This window comes from Balaenoptera ricei, chromosome 12 (assembly GCF_028023285.1).
Source record: "Balaenoptera ricei isolate mBalRic1 chromosome 12, mBalRic1.hap2, whole genome shotgun sequence".
Taxonomy (NCBI): domain Eukaryota; kingdom Metazoa; phylum Chordata; class Mammalia; order Artiodactyla; family Balaenopteridae; genus Balaenoptera; species Balaenoptera ricei.
Window position 1 is genome coordinate 5599184 of NC_082650.1, and position 19301 is coordinate 5618484.

The 19301-nt window shown below is 37.8% G+C and overlaps 1 protein-coding gene across 1 annotated transcript in view; it reads right to left on the reverse strand.

Annotated features, from left to right (window-relative positions):
* PACRG (parkin coregulated) overlaps positions 1-19301 on the reverse strand; it is a 513624-nt gene that overhangs the window by 184926 nt on the left and 309397 nt on the right. Inside the window, exon 4 of the mRNA XM_059941859.1 lies at positions 18766-18915. Coding sequence (XP_059797842.1) covers positions 18766-18915 — 150 coding nt within the window. The remainder of the gene's footprint in view (positions 1-18765; positions 18916-19301) is intronic.

A 19301-nucleotide genomic window follows, 5' to 3' on the forward strand; every position in this document is an offset into this window, starting at 1 on the left:
TCAGGTAACAGAGGACTATCCACAATGATAGAATTTTTCACATTTTGAGAGACACAAGATTACTAATAATAGTATACTTTGAAATGCAAACTTGTGTAAGAAGAAAGAACCAAATTTCAAACAATGTATTAGGATTTTGGAGAAATTGATAGAAAACAGGAGAAACAAAGAGATAAAGCACAGCAAATAAATGTTGTATTGAAATGTCAACATGAGAAAGTATTTAATACTGCACCTTAATATATTTGGAATATGACAAAGTAAAAGTATACCTTGTTCAAACTCAATAAAAAAAAGGTACACAAGAAGAAAATATACCAAGAAACCTGTGAAAGCCATGAAATAAAGAGGGGCCTGGATACAAGGAGAGCATCTGAGTGAGAACTACATAGTCAAATGAAGACCAAAGTGGAAAAGTTATAGGAAGGAAGGTTTTGCTTAAATATAGGAAAACATTTTTTCAGTTAAGCTGTTCAAAAATATTAGTTGCACTATGATGCTGTGAGACCACGTGATTCAGGGGGTTTAAGCAGAGGTCAGATGGCCACTTGTTGAAGGGTGTTCTATTTGGAGACCCACCATAGATGAAACAGGGCCCTTCTGATACAGCCAAGGAGTCTTTTGTTTGTCATCTTCATTACATTTTGCGGCCTTTATTTTCAACGCACCCCCTTCCTTATATCTCCAGTTAAAACCGACGGCTCTATCGATATTCTTTCTGTACGTTTTCAGTGTTTTTCCATTTCTCATTGCATTTTTTTTAGATTTTCCAAAAAATGAGAATCCTTCTGATTTTAGATTTTAGTCTCCCTATCTACTAAAATTTCTTCGTGCTTCTAATCATATTCATTGTTCTCTTTCTTTTCTCTCTCTCTTTTTCTCAGAATAACTGCATATTTAAGCTGAAGATCTAGCAAGCCATAATTTATAGGGAATGCCCTGCTCCTTGATCATTATTAGCAACTCATTTTCCCCAAACTTATAAAAGTGAAGCTAGGGTTTTTTCCTCACTCCAAGATACAATTAATTCACATCTTTCAATGGACAAATCTTATAAACTCTTCTTTCTAAAGTGCATTTCTTGCAATTGTCTTGAATCATCTCAAGTTAAGTCTTGCTGACGATGAGGACTTCTGTGCAGAAACTAACACTGTCAGCAAAATTGTCTTTCTACACAAAGAACAAACTACTGCACATGAAGAACTGTACACTTCAGAATAAAATTTCTCACTTTTAAAAGCTACTCATATTATCATGTCCAAGTGGTACTTTAGGTTGGATTTATAAATTCAGCAAAGTGTATGCATGCTGTATTAACTACTATAAAAGAGCTTTAATAAATATATAATATGTGATATAAAATTTTTGATTATATATATGTTATATATCTAGTGAAGTCTTTTATAAATTATATCCACGTAAAAGAATTTCATCCTATTGCATAAATAATGAATTTGAGTCTAGTTTTTGTCCAAGATCAATGTCACTTGATATTTAAAAAAATAAATCATAGGAAATAACTAGTATTGAATGCTACTTTTTTTTCATTTAGTATCAAGAATGAAAAAACAGTCTTTGGAACAAGCTGCAAGTTTAAGAGTGTTACTAGTTGAACATGGCTGGTTTAAACACTGGAAGATGAAATCAATATATTGGAATGACTTGTCTAACACACTGTAATAAGATACCTTATTAGGTGCAGTTGAGACACTGAGTATTCCTGAAATGGAGAAAACTATAGAAGTTATCACTTTTTGTTCCTCTTCCCATTTGAATAATGCTCTCGGTGCCTTTTACTAACTGACTGACAGTGTGCAAATTACTTAATGCCTCTGCCTTCATTTCCTTATCACTTAAATTAGATTAAGGATACTTTCTTCCTCCTGGGTTTGTGTAGATTAAATGAGATGATTCATTAAAAGTGTTTAACCCAGTATCTGGCATATTGCCGTAGAAACATTAGCTAACTATTAGCTATTGCTAACAGTTAAATAATACAAAAAACTTGGGACAAATTAATAAATAATCTCACTAAAAAAATAAAAAATAGGAATATCTACTCTAAAAATATAATTGGCAGAACAATTCTGTGAGACTTATATTAATGAAAGACAGACTTTAGACAAGTAATCAATTCTAAGAATGCATCAATTTTTAAGAGAAGAGATTTCTAAGTTTCCATCATTGATTTGACAAAGATCACAGGATCATGTCACAACATTGCATATTAATTCATGGCCTTGATAACAGAATTCTAAAAAATGTTTATCTTCCTGGTGTAAAACACTTCAAACAGCATACCTTCTATAGAACATTCCATTTTTTCAGTGACTCAGTGTTGAACCACTTCACCTGATCACAACATCTATAGATTTAACTATATCAATGGCCACGTTTTAAAACTTTTCGAACTTTAAGCACTTTTTTTCTGGTTGAACATCTTTTGAGCCAAACAAATCAAGCCATTGTAGCTTCAAAAGGAATAGCTAAATGCTAATAATTTTAATTGCATAATTTCAGAGTCAATTTTATATTATACATGCCAAGGACTTTCAACCAAGAAATTTAACAGTAATTAAATTAGAACTTATCTTCCAATTACAATCTAAGGGTGTTAAATCTTCAAATGTGTTAGACTGTATCTCACAAGTTTTTATAATGGAAATTCTTGCATTACAAAGCTATCATTTAACAAGCATGCTTGGTAGATTATGCGTTGGGCATGGAAATTATTTATTTAGAGAAACTTAGCTATATCAATACTAAAATCATTTATATGCTAAATGATTATTACCCTGGAATGGTTTTATTTGGAATGAATTATGCTTTCTTTTTAAAATACGGGAAACTAAGAGAAATTTAATAATGCAATCAATTTTCTAGTAAAAGTAGGCAGAAAATTCTAAGAAAAAGTAGGCTAGTTTTCAGAAACAGGTTCACAGGAGTTCTTCTCCGTAACGCATGGGTAAGGGTAGATAAAGGTCACATTTTAGACTCCTTCATAGATAGTATAAGAACACTCATCCTGTGAGCTATTAACAAAATTAGGAGAACACTGCTCTCTGTAATCTACAACTGTGCTTAGATTGAAATATTGATTTGGCCAAATAAATGAAGAATAAATGGCGAGAGCAATTTTTAATCTCTATTCCTATTGTTATTTGGAAGAATTATTGGGGGGACTATGGGATTAGTTAGGATAAAGAGACTGTGAACTGCTCCACCTAAAACAGTGGTCTTTTCTTAAAGAATTGTGTTTGAAAAACAAAAACATTCTGCAAATTAAATTTATACTTGCTCTATAACTTATTAAAATTTTTCCAAATCAATGTAATAATCACATGGAAGTCATTATTTTAGCTTTCCGCATCAAGTAATTCTGAAATAAACATCAAACATCACTAGCTAATAAAAAACAATCCAAATTTATCAAGCAAGGAAAATTTATTAAGTTATGAGTTTAAAAAATTATTAGGCATCAGCTATATATACAATTTAGTAACTACAGTCCTTAACCTGTCATGTGAACACTGAATTGTTTTACTTTGCCTATAATAATAAATACAGTTAAACTGTTCTTATAATGTCTATTTTATTCTACTTTCCTAATTTCATTATAACGCTATCATTATTTTGTTCTACTTTCCTTATAAAGAAGACTTAAAATTCTATTATTTGTTTCGGGTTATAATTTCAAATTTATTGTTCTGAAAAGTAGCTCTTTTTGAGATTAAAAAAATTAAGCTTATTGAAGACTGAAGCCCATAACTGGTTTCACAATGTTAATTTCTCGACTATCAGCATTATGTAGAGAGTATTGTATAGCAATTGAGCTATATCTATTTTTGCATCCATTAATGTATCCCAAAAAATTCCTTTGATTTTAAAAATGCGTGTGCATGTCCATGTTCATGCAGATTCTAGTTATATAATTTAGCTATACATTTTTGACGGATGTTACTTTTATAATGTACCATGTATTCTAAAGTACAGTCTTTGGTACGGCCTCTTCACCCTCTATCATCTTGGTCCATGCCCAAGAAATGGGTAGATACACTGGCCAAGAAATCATAAGCAGGGAAAAAAGAGATTCTAACCATCTTAGAAAACAAAATAAACACATTTTGAATCAAACTAATTTAGTTTTGAATCTTGACTGCTTCTGAATGACCTGGGGTGAAGCTCTAAAATACTTCCATTGTTTGTAAACTGGTCTTAATACTTGCTTTATATGCTGGTTGTGAAGATTAGGTTAGGTGAGGTACAGGAAAACCCCAAAGAGAGTGGATGGGGTGTGGTGTTCTTTCCATTCATGATAGTTTATTTTTCATGTTCAAGATAGCTGATGCCTCACTTTGCAAGTTGAATTAGACTCAATATATTTACTTAAGTCACTTTCAAAAAATTTTTACATTTCTGATTCAGGATGCTAATAGTGCATCATAGTTTAATTGGAAACACTTTTTCTTTCTCAAGGAGGCATAAAATATAAAATATTTTTAACACTTGATTACATCTTGGATTTAATGAAATATGGTAAAGTGCTTCCACATATTTTTTGAAATGTACTCTAGGGAGTAACTTTCTTCTAGAAAGACCTGGTCCTCAAGGTGATTATACTATGTATACTGCTTTTATCGATAATTGTGAGAAGGAATGCCACTGGATTAAAAATATATATTTGAACTCCTTCTGACAAAAAGAGTGAAGTCACATTAGAGGGTTAGTTAATACTGTATGTTTGATGATGCTTTTAATTAGGCGAAATTGCTGCTAGTTTTCTGTGTTCAGAGTTTTTGTCAAGCTATTATTGATCACTACTCCACAATAGAAATTGATGATATGAAAACATTTTTGCTTGATAATGCATATGAATTTGTGGGGAAGATTAGCAACAGCTGCTTTGATCTGACAGCATATAATAATTGTTAAAGTGGATCAATGAAATGTCCATTTACTTCAGTACATTAAATAAAAGAAATCTGTTGATCAGAACTGCCTCAGAACCCCTATTTCTGGCAAAGCAATTAACATTTTCAGAGTATCTGGCACTCAGGTTTGGAAGTAGGATCTATTGATTTCTGAGGTCTTGGCTGTGACTCATTTCTGTCATATGACCTTGGGCAAATCATTTGATCCAGTTCTTAGCTTCTTCATCTGTAAAGCAGCTATAGCAATTCTAAAAACAATACTTCCCTGTCCTTTCTATTGCTGGCCTGTGGGAATTTTAGGTATGTTGATGGAATTACTCAGCAAATGAAATATACTGTCAGTGACAAGGAACATAAGGTAGGAGAGAGAACACCATGGGCTAACAGACTAATTGGCTGTAGATGCCGTTCTTTTATCACTGGCTAATCTTTTGAAAGGCAGGTTGAACTTCTTGACTTTATTCTCCACTTATATATGAATCATCAAATCCTTAGATAATGTGATTCAACTCTGAGATAACAATAAAACCTTTAAACTCTGTGTCTTGTCACACCCATTCCAAGTTTTGCACATCTGCAGTCTTCTCTGAGTTTATCATGGGAGTGTAGAGCTGTGCTACCTTTGCAAAGATTTTAAGAAATAGATTCATTTTGTGTCCTCTTGAACATATACTTCAAGGTTCCAGTCATGGCCATCTGGACATCAGCTTTTGGGTAACTTCATCCAAAGACACAATTCTAAAGATGTCCCCCATGATTCCTGTCCTCTTGTTATTCAATCAAACACTAGTCTAGGTACTGTACTGCTGTAAGAGACTTTGTAGATGATCTTAAAATAGGGAGATTATCCAAGATTATCTGTGTGGGCCCTATGTAATCACATGAGCCCTTAAAAGCAGCTGAGATGTGGCAGGGGGGAGTCAGAGAGATTAGAAGTATGAAAAGGATTTGAACTGCCATTACTGTCTTTGAAGATGAAGGGGGCCGTGAACCAGGGAAGGTGGGCAGCCTCTAAAAGTTGAGAGCTACCCAATGTTGATAGCCAGCCTGGACATGGGGATTTCAGTCCTACAACCACCTGGAACTGATTTCTGCCTGGAAGTAAGACTCTTCTCCAGGATCTCTATAATGAATGCAGAGTAGCTGACACCTTCATTTCAGCCTTATTAGATTTTTATCATATTACCTAGTCAAGCCCTTTGGACTTCTGATCTACAGAACTGTGAGATAGGCAAATGGGTGTTGTCTAAGCAGCTAAATTTGTGGTGGTTTGTTATGGTGGCAAGAGTAAATAAATACACTATCCATCCATCCATCCACCCAATCCAGCTACTTAGCAAATATTTATTGAGCTAAGAATGGCCAGGATCTTCTCTTGAGCTGATGATAAAGCAGTGACAAAGAGATAAAAGTTCTTGTCTTCATGGAATTTATGTTCAAGTAACAATACCCAGATATTCAAAAAGACCCTAGAACTTCTAGCTTCATTGCTGTTTGATCCCATAGGCCTATTTGATTAGAACAAGACTAGATCTATCAAGCATTCCTGATGATGGAGAATGCACCAGATGAAGTATTGTCCACCATGGCCTAAGTCATATGCATTTAGAGGGACTCTCAAATCTAGTTGGTTGGTAGTTTCAAGACAATCTCAGATGTTCTTTGCTTGAGTTTATAAACACAATACACATATCATAATGTAGTTCTTAGCAAAGGTTTATCAGAAATTACATATAATGGAGCTCCTAGCAAAGATTCAGCAAAAATTGGTCATAGAAATTCTAAGAGACAGCTGATTAACAACATTTGGTAACTATGGTTAACAGCACTGTCTTGTGTATTTGAAAGTTGCTAACACTATAGATCTTAAAAGTTCTCATCACAAGGAAAACAAATTTGTAACTATATGAGATGATGGATGTTAACTAAATTTAATGTGGTAATTATTTCACAATATATACATATATCAAATCAATTTTGTGTACCTTAAACTTATACAATTATATGTCAATTACATCTCAATAAAACTGAAAATCAAAACAAAACAAATCACATTATTTGAAGGTTGTCCACATTGGGAGTTTCTTCTTACGATCTCCCCAGGAATGGATATGTGTAGCTAGGACTAAGGAAGCTGATTCCCCCATTCTTCTACAAGAAGACAATGGTAATGGTGGTAAATCTGAACCTTTATTACATAGCTCACTATTTCATTTGCTCAGAAAATGCATGAAGTCTAAGCAGCACTCTTCTTCCCATTGAAGAGTCTACCATCAAATCTAGGATTTTACTTTTCTAAATTTGTGCCCTCACCTCAGGGCCAAGTTACTAAAGAGTGCAGAAGAAGGGGAGGGTGTATGGTCATAAGGAGCCTCCAGTTTGCTTTTTTCTGAGGGTGGAAACCTCCTTCGCTCCTTGGGTCTCCCGTGGAGTTACGCATTGATTCAGGGACACGGGGTAAGGCTGCAAAGGAGTCTGATGCGTTTGATAAGTGGCATATAGCTGCGTGGCAGCACACTTTCAATCTTCTAAGGATTTTTAGGAGGTTCTGCTGTGCTAGCACATAGTAAACACTTGTTTTTTTTTTTTCAGTGAATCAGTGAATGATGTACTATGTTGTCCTCCCTTTGGCATCCTCCAAATAGCTAGTAAAAACCACATTGCTCTCTATGGCTTTGGAGTTAGCCTAACGCACTTGCCTTTCTGGAGGTAGTGAGACCAGCCCTAAGCGGAGGCAAGAAGGCCCAGCGTACCATGGCAAGCAACAGAGACAGGTCAGCAGGTGTGTAAGAAAGGGGGACATGTGAGCAGGTTTTGAAACGCTTGTCATCACACTCTTCCCCCTCATTCCACTGCTGCTTAAAATCCTCACAGAAATTTTTAGACGTTTTAGTTGGTCATCACAAAAATATAAATATTGCACTGCTTCCCTTTGAATATCATCATTCTATATTCACAGATCATAAGGAACATTGAAAGGATAACACATATTCTTCTTCTAGACAGACCTATGTCTCAGCCACCTGGTTAGATGGTTATTTATGATATCTATAACAAATCAACCTACTCACACAAGCACAGATAATAATCAATGATTTGTGTTACAAGACCTATGAACTCCTCAAAACCCTTTATGTGTATAAATAAATATCCAACTTTCTTGGAGGTAAAAACAAAGCTTGAAATAGTGGGAAAATTACTGGGCAATAATCCTGTTATTATGGCCCAATTATTGCTTTTAAATTTTAACTATTATATCATTAATTTGCTTTTTAGTTTGTGATAAAGATAACTTCAAGGCTCAAGAGATAAATGTTAAGAAAAAAATATAGGGCTCATTTGGGGGAAGTAAAGGGAGGTCTGTAATAGGTATGCAAAATCTAAAAGTCATTGAAAGGAGAGTCATTTTTTGTTCATTGCTATCTCAAGATGGATATAAATAGGCTCACAAAAAGCTCATATTAAAGTACTGTGTTTTAGGGAAAAGAAAGTAAATTAATCTTCGTAGGATCCAAAGAGAACTTACTCATAATAACACTGCCATCATTACTTTTTTCTTTATTACTTGGAACATTAATTCAAGATGTGCATGAGAATATAATACAAAAAGCAGGCAAGCAAAGAAATATCAATAATATTTGCAGTTTTTCTAAGGAAAGATGTCTATTGCATTGTTCAATTCCTCCTTCATTGATGGTTAAGCTTATGCTGAGCTATATACATTTCTTCCTGTCAATGTGAAAAGTATAGATTTTTGAGGAGGACAATAAAAATGGAAAGCTGATTTCATACTAAGTGGAAAATGCCTCCTACAGTTTTGTGTTTGGCTCAAGTAAACGGAAGCCAGTGTAGTGTGGGGTTGAGAAGGGGACTGTGGGAACATGGGGTGTGAGGCCAGCACTTCAGCAGCGGCGGGGCTGAGGGCTTTCAGAGGACCAGTTCCACAACGGGACAGATCAGGCTTTTAAAGAGAGACACGGAGTGAGAAGACGGCGAGATTTCTCTAAGGGGCGCTGTCGCTGTGCTCTGGGCCAACCCCACCCTGCCGGAGGTGCCGTCTGGGGAGCCCTGGGTGCTCTAAGGTGCCCACGGCCCCTTCATGGGCGACACGAAGACGCGGGTCTTCCTCACAGTTGAGAAGCTGATGGAGCCCGCGAAGCGGGACTGGAGCGCATGGGCTCCGGAGTCTCCAGCGCCCAGTGTGAGGAGCGTGTTCTCCGCATGGGAGGGAGTGCCGGTGCGGGGTCATCGCCACACTGGATGACACGGCTTCCTGGGAGGTGGCGGGGCCCTGAGCACTGCAAGCTGGGGCGAATGCAGGATGTCTAGCGGCGGAGGGAGGGGTCACAAGCGAGCATCCAGAAGAGAGAGTCGTGTCCGGGGCGGGAGAGCCAGCTCAGGACATCGTGAGTCAGCAGGAGCTTCTTCTCGCCTCAGCCCACCTCCCCCACCCTGACCACCCCGTGGGTAGCCAAGGCCGGGGGCCAACGCACAGGGCAGAAAAAGAGGGGCGAAGCCACCACACCCCCTTTTCCCACTGCCAGCGTCCAGCCTGAATCAGATCCGAGCTGGGAGAGGGGAGAATACTTGAGGGTAGATCAAGTTTAGAGTTCTGGTCAATCTGTTAAAGAAGGGATTCTAAGCAATGGAATTGTGTGTGTGACTCACAATGCCGGAGGATCCCATGCGTGAGTGGAACCATGAAGGCCCCTGCTATGTTTTATGCAGTGTCAGGGCAAGGCTCCCCCACTGAATAAAGCTCATTTTTTTGTCTCCAACCCCCTTTTAAACTTGCTTTTTAATTATGTCATGAATAGCGACTATTCAACACAACAATTACACTGGTGACATTCTTATTTTCTCTGCAACGTCCACATAGAGACCTCTAAAAAGTCATTTACTGGTGCTCCTGAAAGATTTGCATACAAAGGAAAATGAGAATGAGACCTTAATTATCAGCAAATCCAGAATAGGTGATATTTTAGGTGATTTTAAAAGTACAAATTATGATCTGGCTGAATATAGGAGCCTCCTTAAATTAAAGCTTTAGAAATCACTGTATGCTTTCTTGGTCAGATTAAGTAAAACTTTCTGTTGCATAAACAGAAAAGAACACTTTTCTCTTGGGCTAATATCCACATTTGGGACCCACCTTGAGCCTTTAAATACATTAAAGCATATTATACAGATTTCTGGAGGCATATCTCAAAAGCCTTAGCTGAGCTGGTAGAAATCTCCTACTCAGAAAAGTGCCAGTTTCCAGTGAGCAGTGACGATGCCAGTGGCCTAGGACTGGGAAGCAGCTGGGATCAAATCACTTTGTCTGTGGATCCTCTGTGGAGTACCTCAGAGGGGGTGTGAGGGGTGACAAAACACACATTGCAAACATAGCTTAGCAGACAGATTAAGAAATGGCCAGTTGTCCCCACTCTCTCCCTGCATCTGCCCCAGCCCACCCCGGGCTAGTTGAGGCGATAAACCCAGGAAATAGAATCTATCCAGCATGAGAGATTTTGGAAAGACCTACAGAAGAGGGACTCCATTCTACAAATCAGAGGGGGATCAGGGGAGGTTCCTGGGAGGACGTGATGTTTGGGTTTGCTTCTGGTGCTGTTTCCTGAGAGTCTTTGGACTGGTTTTAGGATGGTCCCTCAAGGTCAAGAATCAGGGTGTAGGCCATGTGGCCCATTCCAACTAGCAGGTCAAGCCTTTCTTTCCATAATGGAAATTGATTTTTTTATGATTAACTATGCAAATTTGATCCATCAAACTTGCCTTTGGTCCGGGACTATCAAGATGTGCCTGGGCCGAGAATTTGTCTGCAATTCGGAGTTCTTCTGACAGTCTGATCCCTTTAGGTGAAGTTACACACGGTGGGAGCAGTGGTAAAACCAGAATGATGTAGCAAATGCAAGTGAACCTGGGACGCCCAGGATGAAACTTGAACACTCAGATTTGGAAAGATTCATAAAAAGAAACTGCAAATATAAAAGCTATTGAGAAACTGAAAGCAGTGTCTGTCTTGGAAAGAGGCTGGGTTTTCAATAGTACATCAGGGCAGGCAATTCTTCGTAAACTTCTGGTTTACCAAGGTAAAGCCATTTGATTAGATAAATACTTCTGCCCTCTTCTGAAATGAATTAGGAAATCCAAAGAAGGAACTAAAACTATCTTCCAGGGGAGGGAGAGCTGAACAGTAAAAGTTTATCTCTGATGGAATATTTCTGCAAGTAGGAACTATTAGCATCTAGAAAACAATGCATTGTTTTTCTGACTGCTGGCACGTTAAAAAAAAAAAAATTGATTCTTGAACGTTTATTTTGCATCTAATCACCTTACTAAATTATCATATTAATTCTAATAGATGTCACTTAACTTTCTTTGAAGGAACACAAAACTACATACATATAGTTTTCTCCACAACCTTGTGATGCAGGTGACAGACTTGTAACACCTGCTAATCTGTAAAGCAATTTCACTCACATTTCGTCATCTACTCCCCTTACCCTCATGCTGCCCACACTCCTACAAAATGCTCTTCTGCAGTTCTCTGCAGGTCAATGAGCAGTTTTTCATCCACAACTTGCTTTTCAAATGAAGATTAAGGCGTAGAGTAGTTATGTAACCAGTCCAAGGTCACAAACCCTGAGCCAGAATTCAAACCCAAGCAACCCTGACACAGAAACTTTGCTCTTAAACACTCTCCCTTCTCTTGTTTTCCCACACGTTGTCCTACTTGTCCTGGTTCACAAGCTGAACCCCTATTTATTGATCCAAACCCCATTCAGGTACAGAGTGGCCTGACCCTCTTGCCCAGCTGGTTGGGCAGGGACAGGTGCAGGCAATGCAGCCTGCCACCCTGAGTGGGTGCCTGGGGTCCGCTGGAAGGCGGGTGGCAGCATGCCCTTGGGAGTCTGGGATATCCCGGGCAGCGCCCAGAGCTGCGAAAGCATTCGCTCACCTCTCTTTGTCAGTTTGCAACATTATCGAAGGAAAAAAAAACCTCCTGCTATCCCCTCTACTCCAAACTTACCTAGATCCTTTTCCTTTCTTAACTGAACACCCCCTTCCTGATGAAGGGGAAAGGAAGAGAATTGTTCCTTGTTATTAAAAGGGGGAGTTCTCATCAGGCTTTGTGCAGCCAGTCCTCGTTCAGTGATGGAGATGTGAGGGAATGGAAGGCACGCGAAACCTCCAACTTTACTCATCAAGCATGGGGCCGCACCTCCACACGCCCTGGGAAAGAGTTACATGGTCTGTCCCGGGTTGAATAGCATCCCCCCAAATTCAAGCCCTTTCTGGAACCTCCAAATGTGGCCTTATTTGGAAATAGGGTCATTGCTGATGTAATTAGTAAAGTTAAGATGAGGTCATGCTGGAGTAGGGCGGGCACCTAATCCAAACCTGGCAAGGACAAGTGTCTTCATAGAAGAGAAGAGACACAAAGACAGACACACAGGGAAAACTGTCATGTGGAGATGGAGGCAGCCAGTGAAGTGATGCATCTACAAGCCAAGGAGTGCTGGACCCACCAGAAGCTAGGAGAAAGGTGGAGGACGGATTCTTCCTTAAAGACTGGAGAGCACGGCTCTGCTGACACCTTGGTTTTGGACTTCTGGCCTCCAGAACTGTGAGACAGTAAATTTCTGTTGTTTAAGGTGCCCAGTTTGTGGTAATTTATTACAGTGGCCCTAGGAAACTAATAAACAGCCTTCAGAACTAGATTCTGATTCCCTTGGTCATCATCCTACCAGGTCATGTGTTTCTATATATAGATAGACAACTCTGAGAATAATTTTTCCTCTGGGCAGATGCAATCATGAGGGTCTACAGAGAAGAGCAGATAGAGGCAATTTAAAGTATGCACCTGACCCCAACATAATGGTAAGATTTCACAGTAGTAAGATGGTCATTTTATGGGCTGACCACATATAAGGTGCATCAAATGAGGTCACAGAAACCTTGGCTTTTCCCAGGACCATCTGTCCCTTGGGGCTGCTCTCTTGGATCATTGCAGAGCCGTCAGTGTTTACAGGTACATGGGTCTACCATCTCCAACCCCTAAGATTTTCAAGGCTCTGAAATCTCTGCTTATAAAGAATGCTTGGAAGAAGGGACATTGATCTTGGAGAAGTGAAGATTGAAGGGGTAGGAAAGTTTTATATAATTTTTTAAGGGCCTGTTATTTGGAAAAGGGACTAGGTATTATTCTGTGTGGTTTAGACTAGAGAGATAAGCCAGATAGAAATATTTGGCATATATTTCATTCACTGTAGGAAGTGATTTTCTCTTTGGATATAGGATGGGCTACCTCATGAAATAGTGAGGCTCTTTAGGACAAGTATTGGTCATGCAGACTGGGATAGTGAATAAATTCCACACAAACACATATCAAGCACCTAATTCTTCTCAGTGTGCTACAGTCCTCACAGAAAAAAGAAATCCCAACACATTTTGGCTATGAAACCAATAGTCTGATATTTAGTAAATGTGGAGAGAGGTGCAGATCAAAGGGCACCTACATGGATCTGCCAGCTTGGTTAGGATCCTAGGATTCTTTTCAGACCAACTAGTTATATCTGAGTGGAAGAAGAGTTCAGAAGAGATTAGATAGATACATGATCATTCCAAATCTAACTTTCAGGAATTCTGGAGTAGTATTCTAACACTTTCCTCAATAAACTTAGGACCTTCAAAGACTTTCAAATCTAATAAGCCTAATGATTCCAAAGGAGCTTTGAAGCAAATTTTTAAATCATACTAAAAATTGTACAGAACTCCATGGGGGAATAAACCTTAATTTCAAAATTAAATTAAAAGCTCTGTGAAATAAACTTTATACAAGTCAATTATAAGACATAAGAACTAAAGACATTTTTGGTGAACAATCAGCTCTCAAAAGTTCATCAACAGTTTAAAGGACCATGAAAATAGGTACCATACATAGAACTCACAAAAATATCTAAAAAGGGTCTGAGGCAGGTTGACTGAGAATTCTTAGGCTCTCCTTAGAAGTTGTTTTAAAAGACTATCAGTAGAAAACAGTTGTTTCTATTTTTTAGAAACTACTTAAGTTTCAGGGCGAAAGACCTGGTACAAACTTTCCAAAATTTGGCAAATTTAATGCATTCTCATTTCCTGTGTTATTTAACGTGTCTGAATTTGAATTGGAAATTTTAAATCTCTTTTCATGGACTTCTATTAGTCTGTGGCATACATCTTAGAAGTATCCTAGATAAATCAAAGACTATTTGATTTCACACACTTGGGAACATGTTATTTCATTATTACATTTACTTTTGCATATTCTGTGACATAAAGTTAATGTACTCTTAGAGCTGCTGATACCTGGAGTCTCTGAACTATATCCCTTAAAGGTTGTTTCAGGACTGCTGGTGCAATTAGAAACAAAAGTACCAAAATAAGGATTGCCTCCAAAAAACACGGTTGTTGGATAGCCTTAATCTGCTGGCAGAGCCCCATATTTTAGCTGTAAATGTTTTAATGCCATTTATTGGCTCATGCTTCTCAAATGCAATACACTGCATCATTAATTTTGTACTTTCATCTCTGAAAGCTATAAATTGAGCATTCCTATTGTCTTAATTTTCTGTAACCTTTAATAACATTTGTGAAAGAACACAGGAAAGAAGACATTGTTGTTATAGAAGCTCCTCTTTCTCTTTCACCCCACAGCAGTCACTGGAAAGACAGCATGTCTTAGATATCCAAAATTCACTGTTTAGAATTAAAGGAAACAAGTTCAAGTTTAGATACTAGCTTGGATCTTCCAAAGAGGACCCTGATCCTGGTTTGTCACACTCAGCTTCTCTTTTTAAGATAATGACCTTCCCCCAAACCGCACTCACATGTTTGAGCTTGCCAGGAAGGGATGGATTTGAAAACCAGTTATCCTTGAATGAATCCCATTGTCCTTACTTTATTTGGCCACCCACCTGGCATTTGGTAGTCAGAGGCAAGGTGAGTCCATTGAAGCAAAGGGACTGCAGCCGCTGGGGAAACCCGGAGGTCATGCCTCACTCACAGGCTCACAGAAGTGACCAGGGGATACAATACATTAAATCACCTCTTCAAGCTGCTACATACTAATTTATACAGTATTGCTATATTTGTATATAATATCATACAGGGATAACATTGTATGTGTATATAATGTTGTATAATAATAATGACTATCTCATTTAATATTCAGTCAAGGCTAGGCCCCACATGAAGGGGTGTACATTATCTCAAATTGTTTTGCCAACGTTATGAAAAAGACATTATTATAAATATTTTGTGCAGATGAAGAAATTTAAGTTCAGAGAAGTCACATGATTTGCCTAAGGTCACATCTCGTCTGCTCCCAAATATTACTCTTTATTCCACATTGCAATTCACCCATTTGTCTGTTGTTGTTTTAACTATAGCCTAATTAAAACCTGTGAAAGTATGTTATTTATAGATAGAAATACAAAGCCACTCTTTCTCCTAGACCAGGACTGATCTTGTGGGGCTGGTGGTAAGTTTCATTACCTGTAGAAGTGTGGATGGGGACACAGGTTGGTGCTACCAGTGTCATGTGCTCCCCCCTGGTCTACCTAGTTCCCACTGGTCCCCTGGGAAGACTGCTGACATGGTTGTGCATTCGCTAGCTACTCAGCCCCTCTGATCATTTCAGAGAAAGTCCAGCTGACATTAAAATAGGACAGAAATTGCAAAAAGGAGCAGGCAATAGAATTATGCTAAAGCTTGTGCTTCAAGGGAACATTAACAGAAGGATAAGGTCATTATATTTGAAGGAATATTCTCTCTTTCATTCTTTTGGTCATTTATATTGGGTCTCACTCTCAAAAATATTTTGTTGTGGGACTGGAAAAATATATCTTTGAATATGAATTTAACAAGACATTGATTACATGAAAGTAGGGAAAAAGGAAACAGAAAATGAAATTGTTCTCAGATACATTGAAATTAAGGATGAAATATTTTTTCTAATACTACATGCTGTAAATTTCTAATTCATTTTTAATTGTAACTAAATACATCTGTTACTAAAGACACCTGCTTAAATAAAAATGTATATATGGTTCTGTGAATATGAATAAAATATAATCATGAAGCAAGGTTTATTAAAATACTATTAAAGCTAAATTAGTTTTAGACTGAAAATAGTATTGTAATTGGAAATCCTATGATAAGCTTCTACTGGTAGAACTGGATTTGTGGTAACAGCCACTTTGAAGAATAGTTTTAAGTTTTAGAGCTAGAATGCTCCAGTTTTGTAAGATGACCCTCTGGAAATACAGCAAACTGCATTCTGGCATTGTACTGACAGGTTTCTAAGATAAGTAGAAAATGAAGCTGAAGCTAATAGTTTTTCCGCTCAAATGTCAGAAAGATATTAACCAGAAAAATAGTTGAATGTAGAATTCCTGGTGCATGCATTTAGAAATGTTCCAAAATAATCAGCTAGGTGTGGGACCAATTAAGGCCATGATATAAACTGTAAATAAACAGGAGATGTATTCCTAAACCCAGTCACTGCTTTTGTGAAGCATATGAACATTTGTAAGTCAAAGAATTAAATAAGTAGCATAATGAGGAATGTGTAGAAACCAATTGCTTTTGTTTAATAGTCTAGAGCTCCCAAGAGATTTATCTGTCTTAGTGGCAGCTGTGCTTATTCTTCTTTACAGGGTTCCTTGAGGATGAGGGAGATTCTAATCATCTTTTGAATATCACTGTCTTTCTTATTTTATACAAAGATACAAAATGTTGCTTAGATTTAAGTTCCGGATCCCACTGTAGGACAAGGAGAGCATTAACGCGCATGGTGACCCTTACTCCTACTCAAGCAAGGGAGGGGGTTGCTGGCACTCATCTTCCATGAGAGGCAAGTACAGAAGCAAATGTTTATGGAGGGGAAGAGTTACAGAGAGGCAACTTTTGCAGCTAAAAAATGGAAATAGTAATTGTACATACATCATAGGTTTCTGTGAGGATTATTGAGGAAACCTTTGTGAATCACACACTTCAAAAGTGTTAACTATAACTGAGATTTCCGGGGTGAGTGTTCCCTGATTCTTCCATTTCTGTCTTTATCTCTAGCATTCTTGTCTTTATATCTATCTCTTATTTGATGCCGCTATGCAGTAAAAATATGAATTATGAATCAAGAATATTTTTTTTTATTAGCACCTTTTAAATTATTATTTATTTATTTATTTATTTTTGGCTGTTTTGGGTCTTCGTTTCTGTGCGAGGGCTTCCTCTAGTTGCGGCGAGCGGGGGCCACTCTTCATCGCAGTGCGCGGGCCTCTCACTATCGTGGTCTCTCTTGTTGCGGAGCACAGGCTCCAGACGCACAGGCTCAGTAGTTGTGGCTCACGGGCCCAGTTGCTCCGCGGCATGTGGGATCTTCCCAGACCAGGGCTTGAACCTGTGTCCCCTGCATTAGCAGGCAGATTCTCAACCACTGCGCCACCAGGGAAGCCCAAATCAAGAATATTTAAGCAAGTATTTTCCACAAAGTAGAAATGCTGTTACTAAAACTTTCAGTTTAGATCATAAAAGACTGAATTACTAACACCCAGTTTTTACTTTCCTGAAAGAGTGACCATCTCATCTAAATGACCACATTAACTCTGTAGTGTTTAGATATTTTGGAATGGATATAAACTCATTCCATTATGAACATTCTTAAGCTCCCATAAGCCCAGTTGAAGTCCTTTTTACTAAAAATGTTTAATATTAAACATATAAGTAGGCCCTACTCCTGAAAGACAGCTAAAGACTCTGATGATCCCATGATTTCCTGAATAGTCTGCCTGATTAGGGAAACTTTTAATAGCAATTTAGGAAATATATGAAAAATAATGATTCCAAAAAAAGGACTTCTTTGTGATTGAAGCTGTCATATGTTCAGTTTTTAGTTTGATTTTTTCTTGTCTGTACAATAAGCAGATCATGTTGCAAAATTTTCATGCACTGTTCCACTAAATTACTAACTTACTTACATGGCTGTCAGAAATTAACTTCAAATGTTGACTTATACTGTGCATATGAGAAGTATGGAACTTCAAAGTTAGCAACATAAAAGAAAATTAGATTCACATCATTTCAAGAGGTACAAAAGGAAAATCACAGTGTCAATGAACAGATGTACATCCACTGCCTGCCAGGAGATCACCACAACTTGCTAATACCTTTGGGTGAAGCAGATTCACTTGAGTGCATCAGTGCTTTCCAAACCTTATAGAATACTACTTTAAAAAATAAATACGTCAGCACATATATATTTAATCAGTACACACCATCAGCTAAGTAACTACGAATCATCTATTTTTCTTTTTTTTAATAGAAATAGGAGAACTTATATTAAAACTCTCCAAACCGCCTGTACCAGATTTTAATAATATTGCTTTAAAAATTCCACTTAAATCAATTATAAAAACTGACTGGAATTTTAACAGGAAATACCTAAAGGTAGAATTACTATCAAGAGAAAGGACAAACTCAAAACCTACTAACACATTCAAAAGACTGTTAAAAAAACTTTACAATTTTATTATTGGAAGATTATAGAACTGTTTCAGTGCTTCTGTACTGAGTAAGTAAGCTGTACATGTGAGGAGTAATAAATAAAATTGTTAATTTTACTATTTCCCTAGGGAGTAGCAGGAGAAGAGGTAGGAGTTATGCTATTTAGATCTCCGAATGGATCTTGGTTTATATGTAATAATAAATCCTAAATGTGTTGCTAATTAACGCTACCTCAAACCACTCCCTTTTTTAGTGCTTAAAAGACATTTTGACTTCTGGGATAACTCACCATTCATATTCTTAAAGATGTTCAGGATGGGGAGGATTTGACGGTAATAGGGCACCAGAGCTTCACCCACCATCTCAGCTGACACAACCAGATGCTGTAGGACTTTGAGAGTGACGCAGATGACCTGTCGGTTTCGGAGGTTCAAGGCATCTATGCAGTAGGAAAAGGAACAAGCCAAAAATAGAAAGATTCATTTCTACAATGTTAAGGGAAGTCGTCTCGTAGACCACTTAATTAAACTGTACTCTACTGGGGATCACCAATAGGATAAGCCTTGGTTATTACAGCTTTGAATGATGCACTGTTTAATGCTATAAACAGGATCTTGTTTGTGTATTATTTGTTCTCCCGACTTGCACTGACTCCTCATCAATCCTAAGAAAGCAATTCATTGTCCTTCACAGAAGAGGCTGGTGATGGACAAGTAGCATGAAAGGTAAAAGATCAGTTCGTGTCGCTAAAGGACCCCATGAAGGTTGACAACACATAACGTTTTATGCACCAATCCTGTTCAGTTAGCAATCCATGCTATGCTT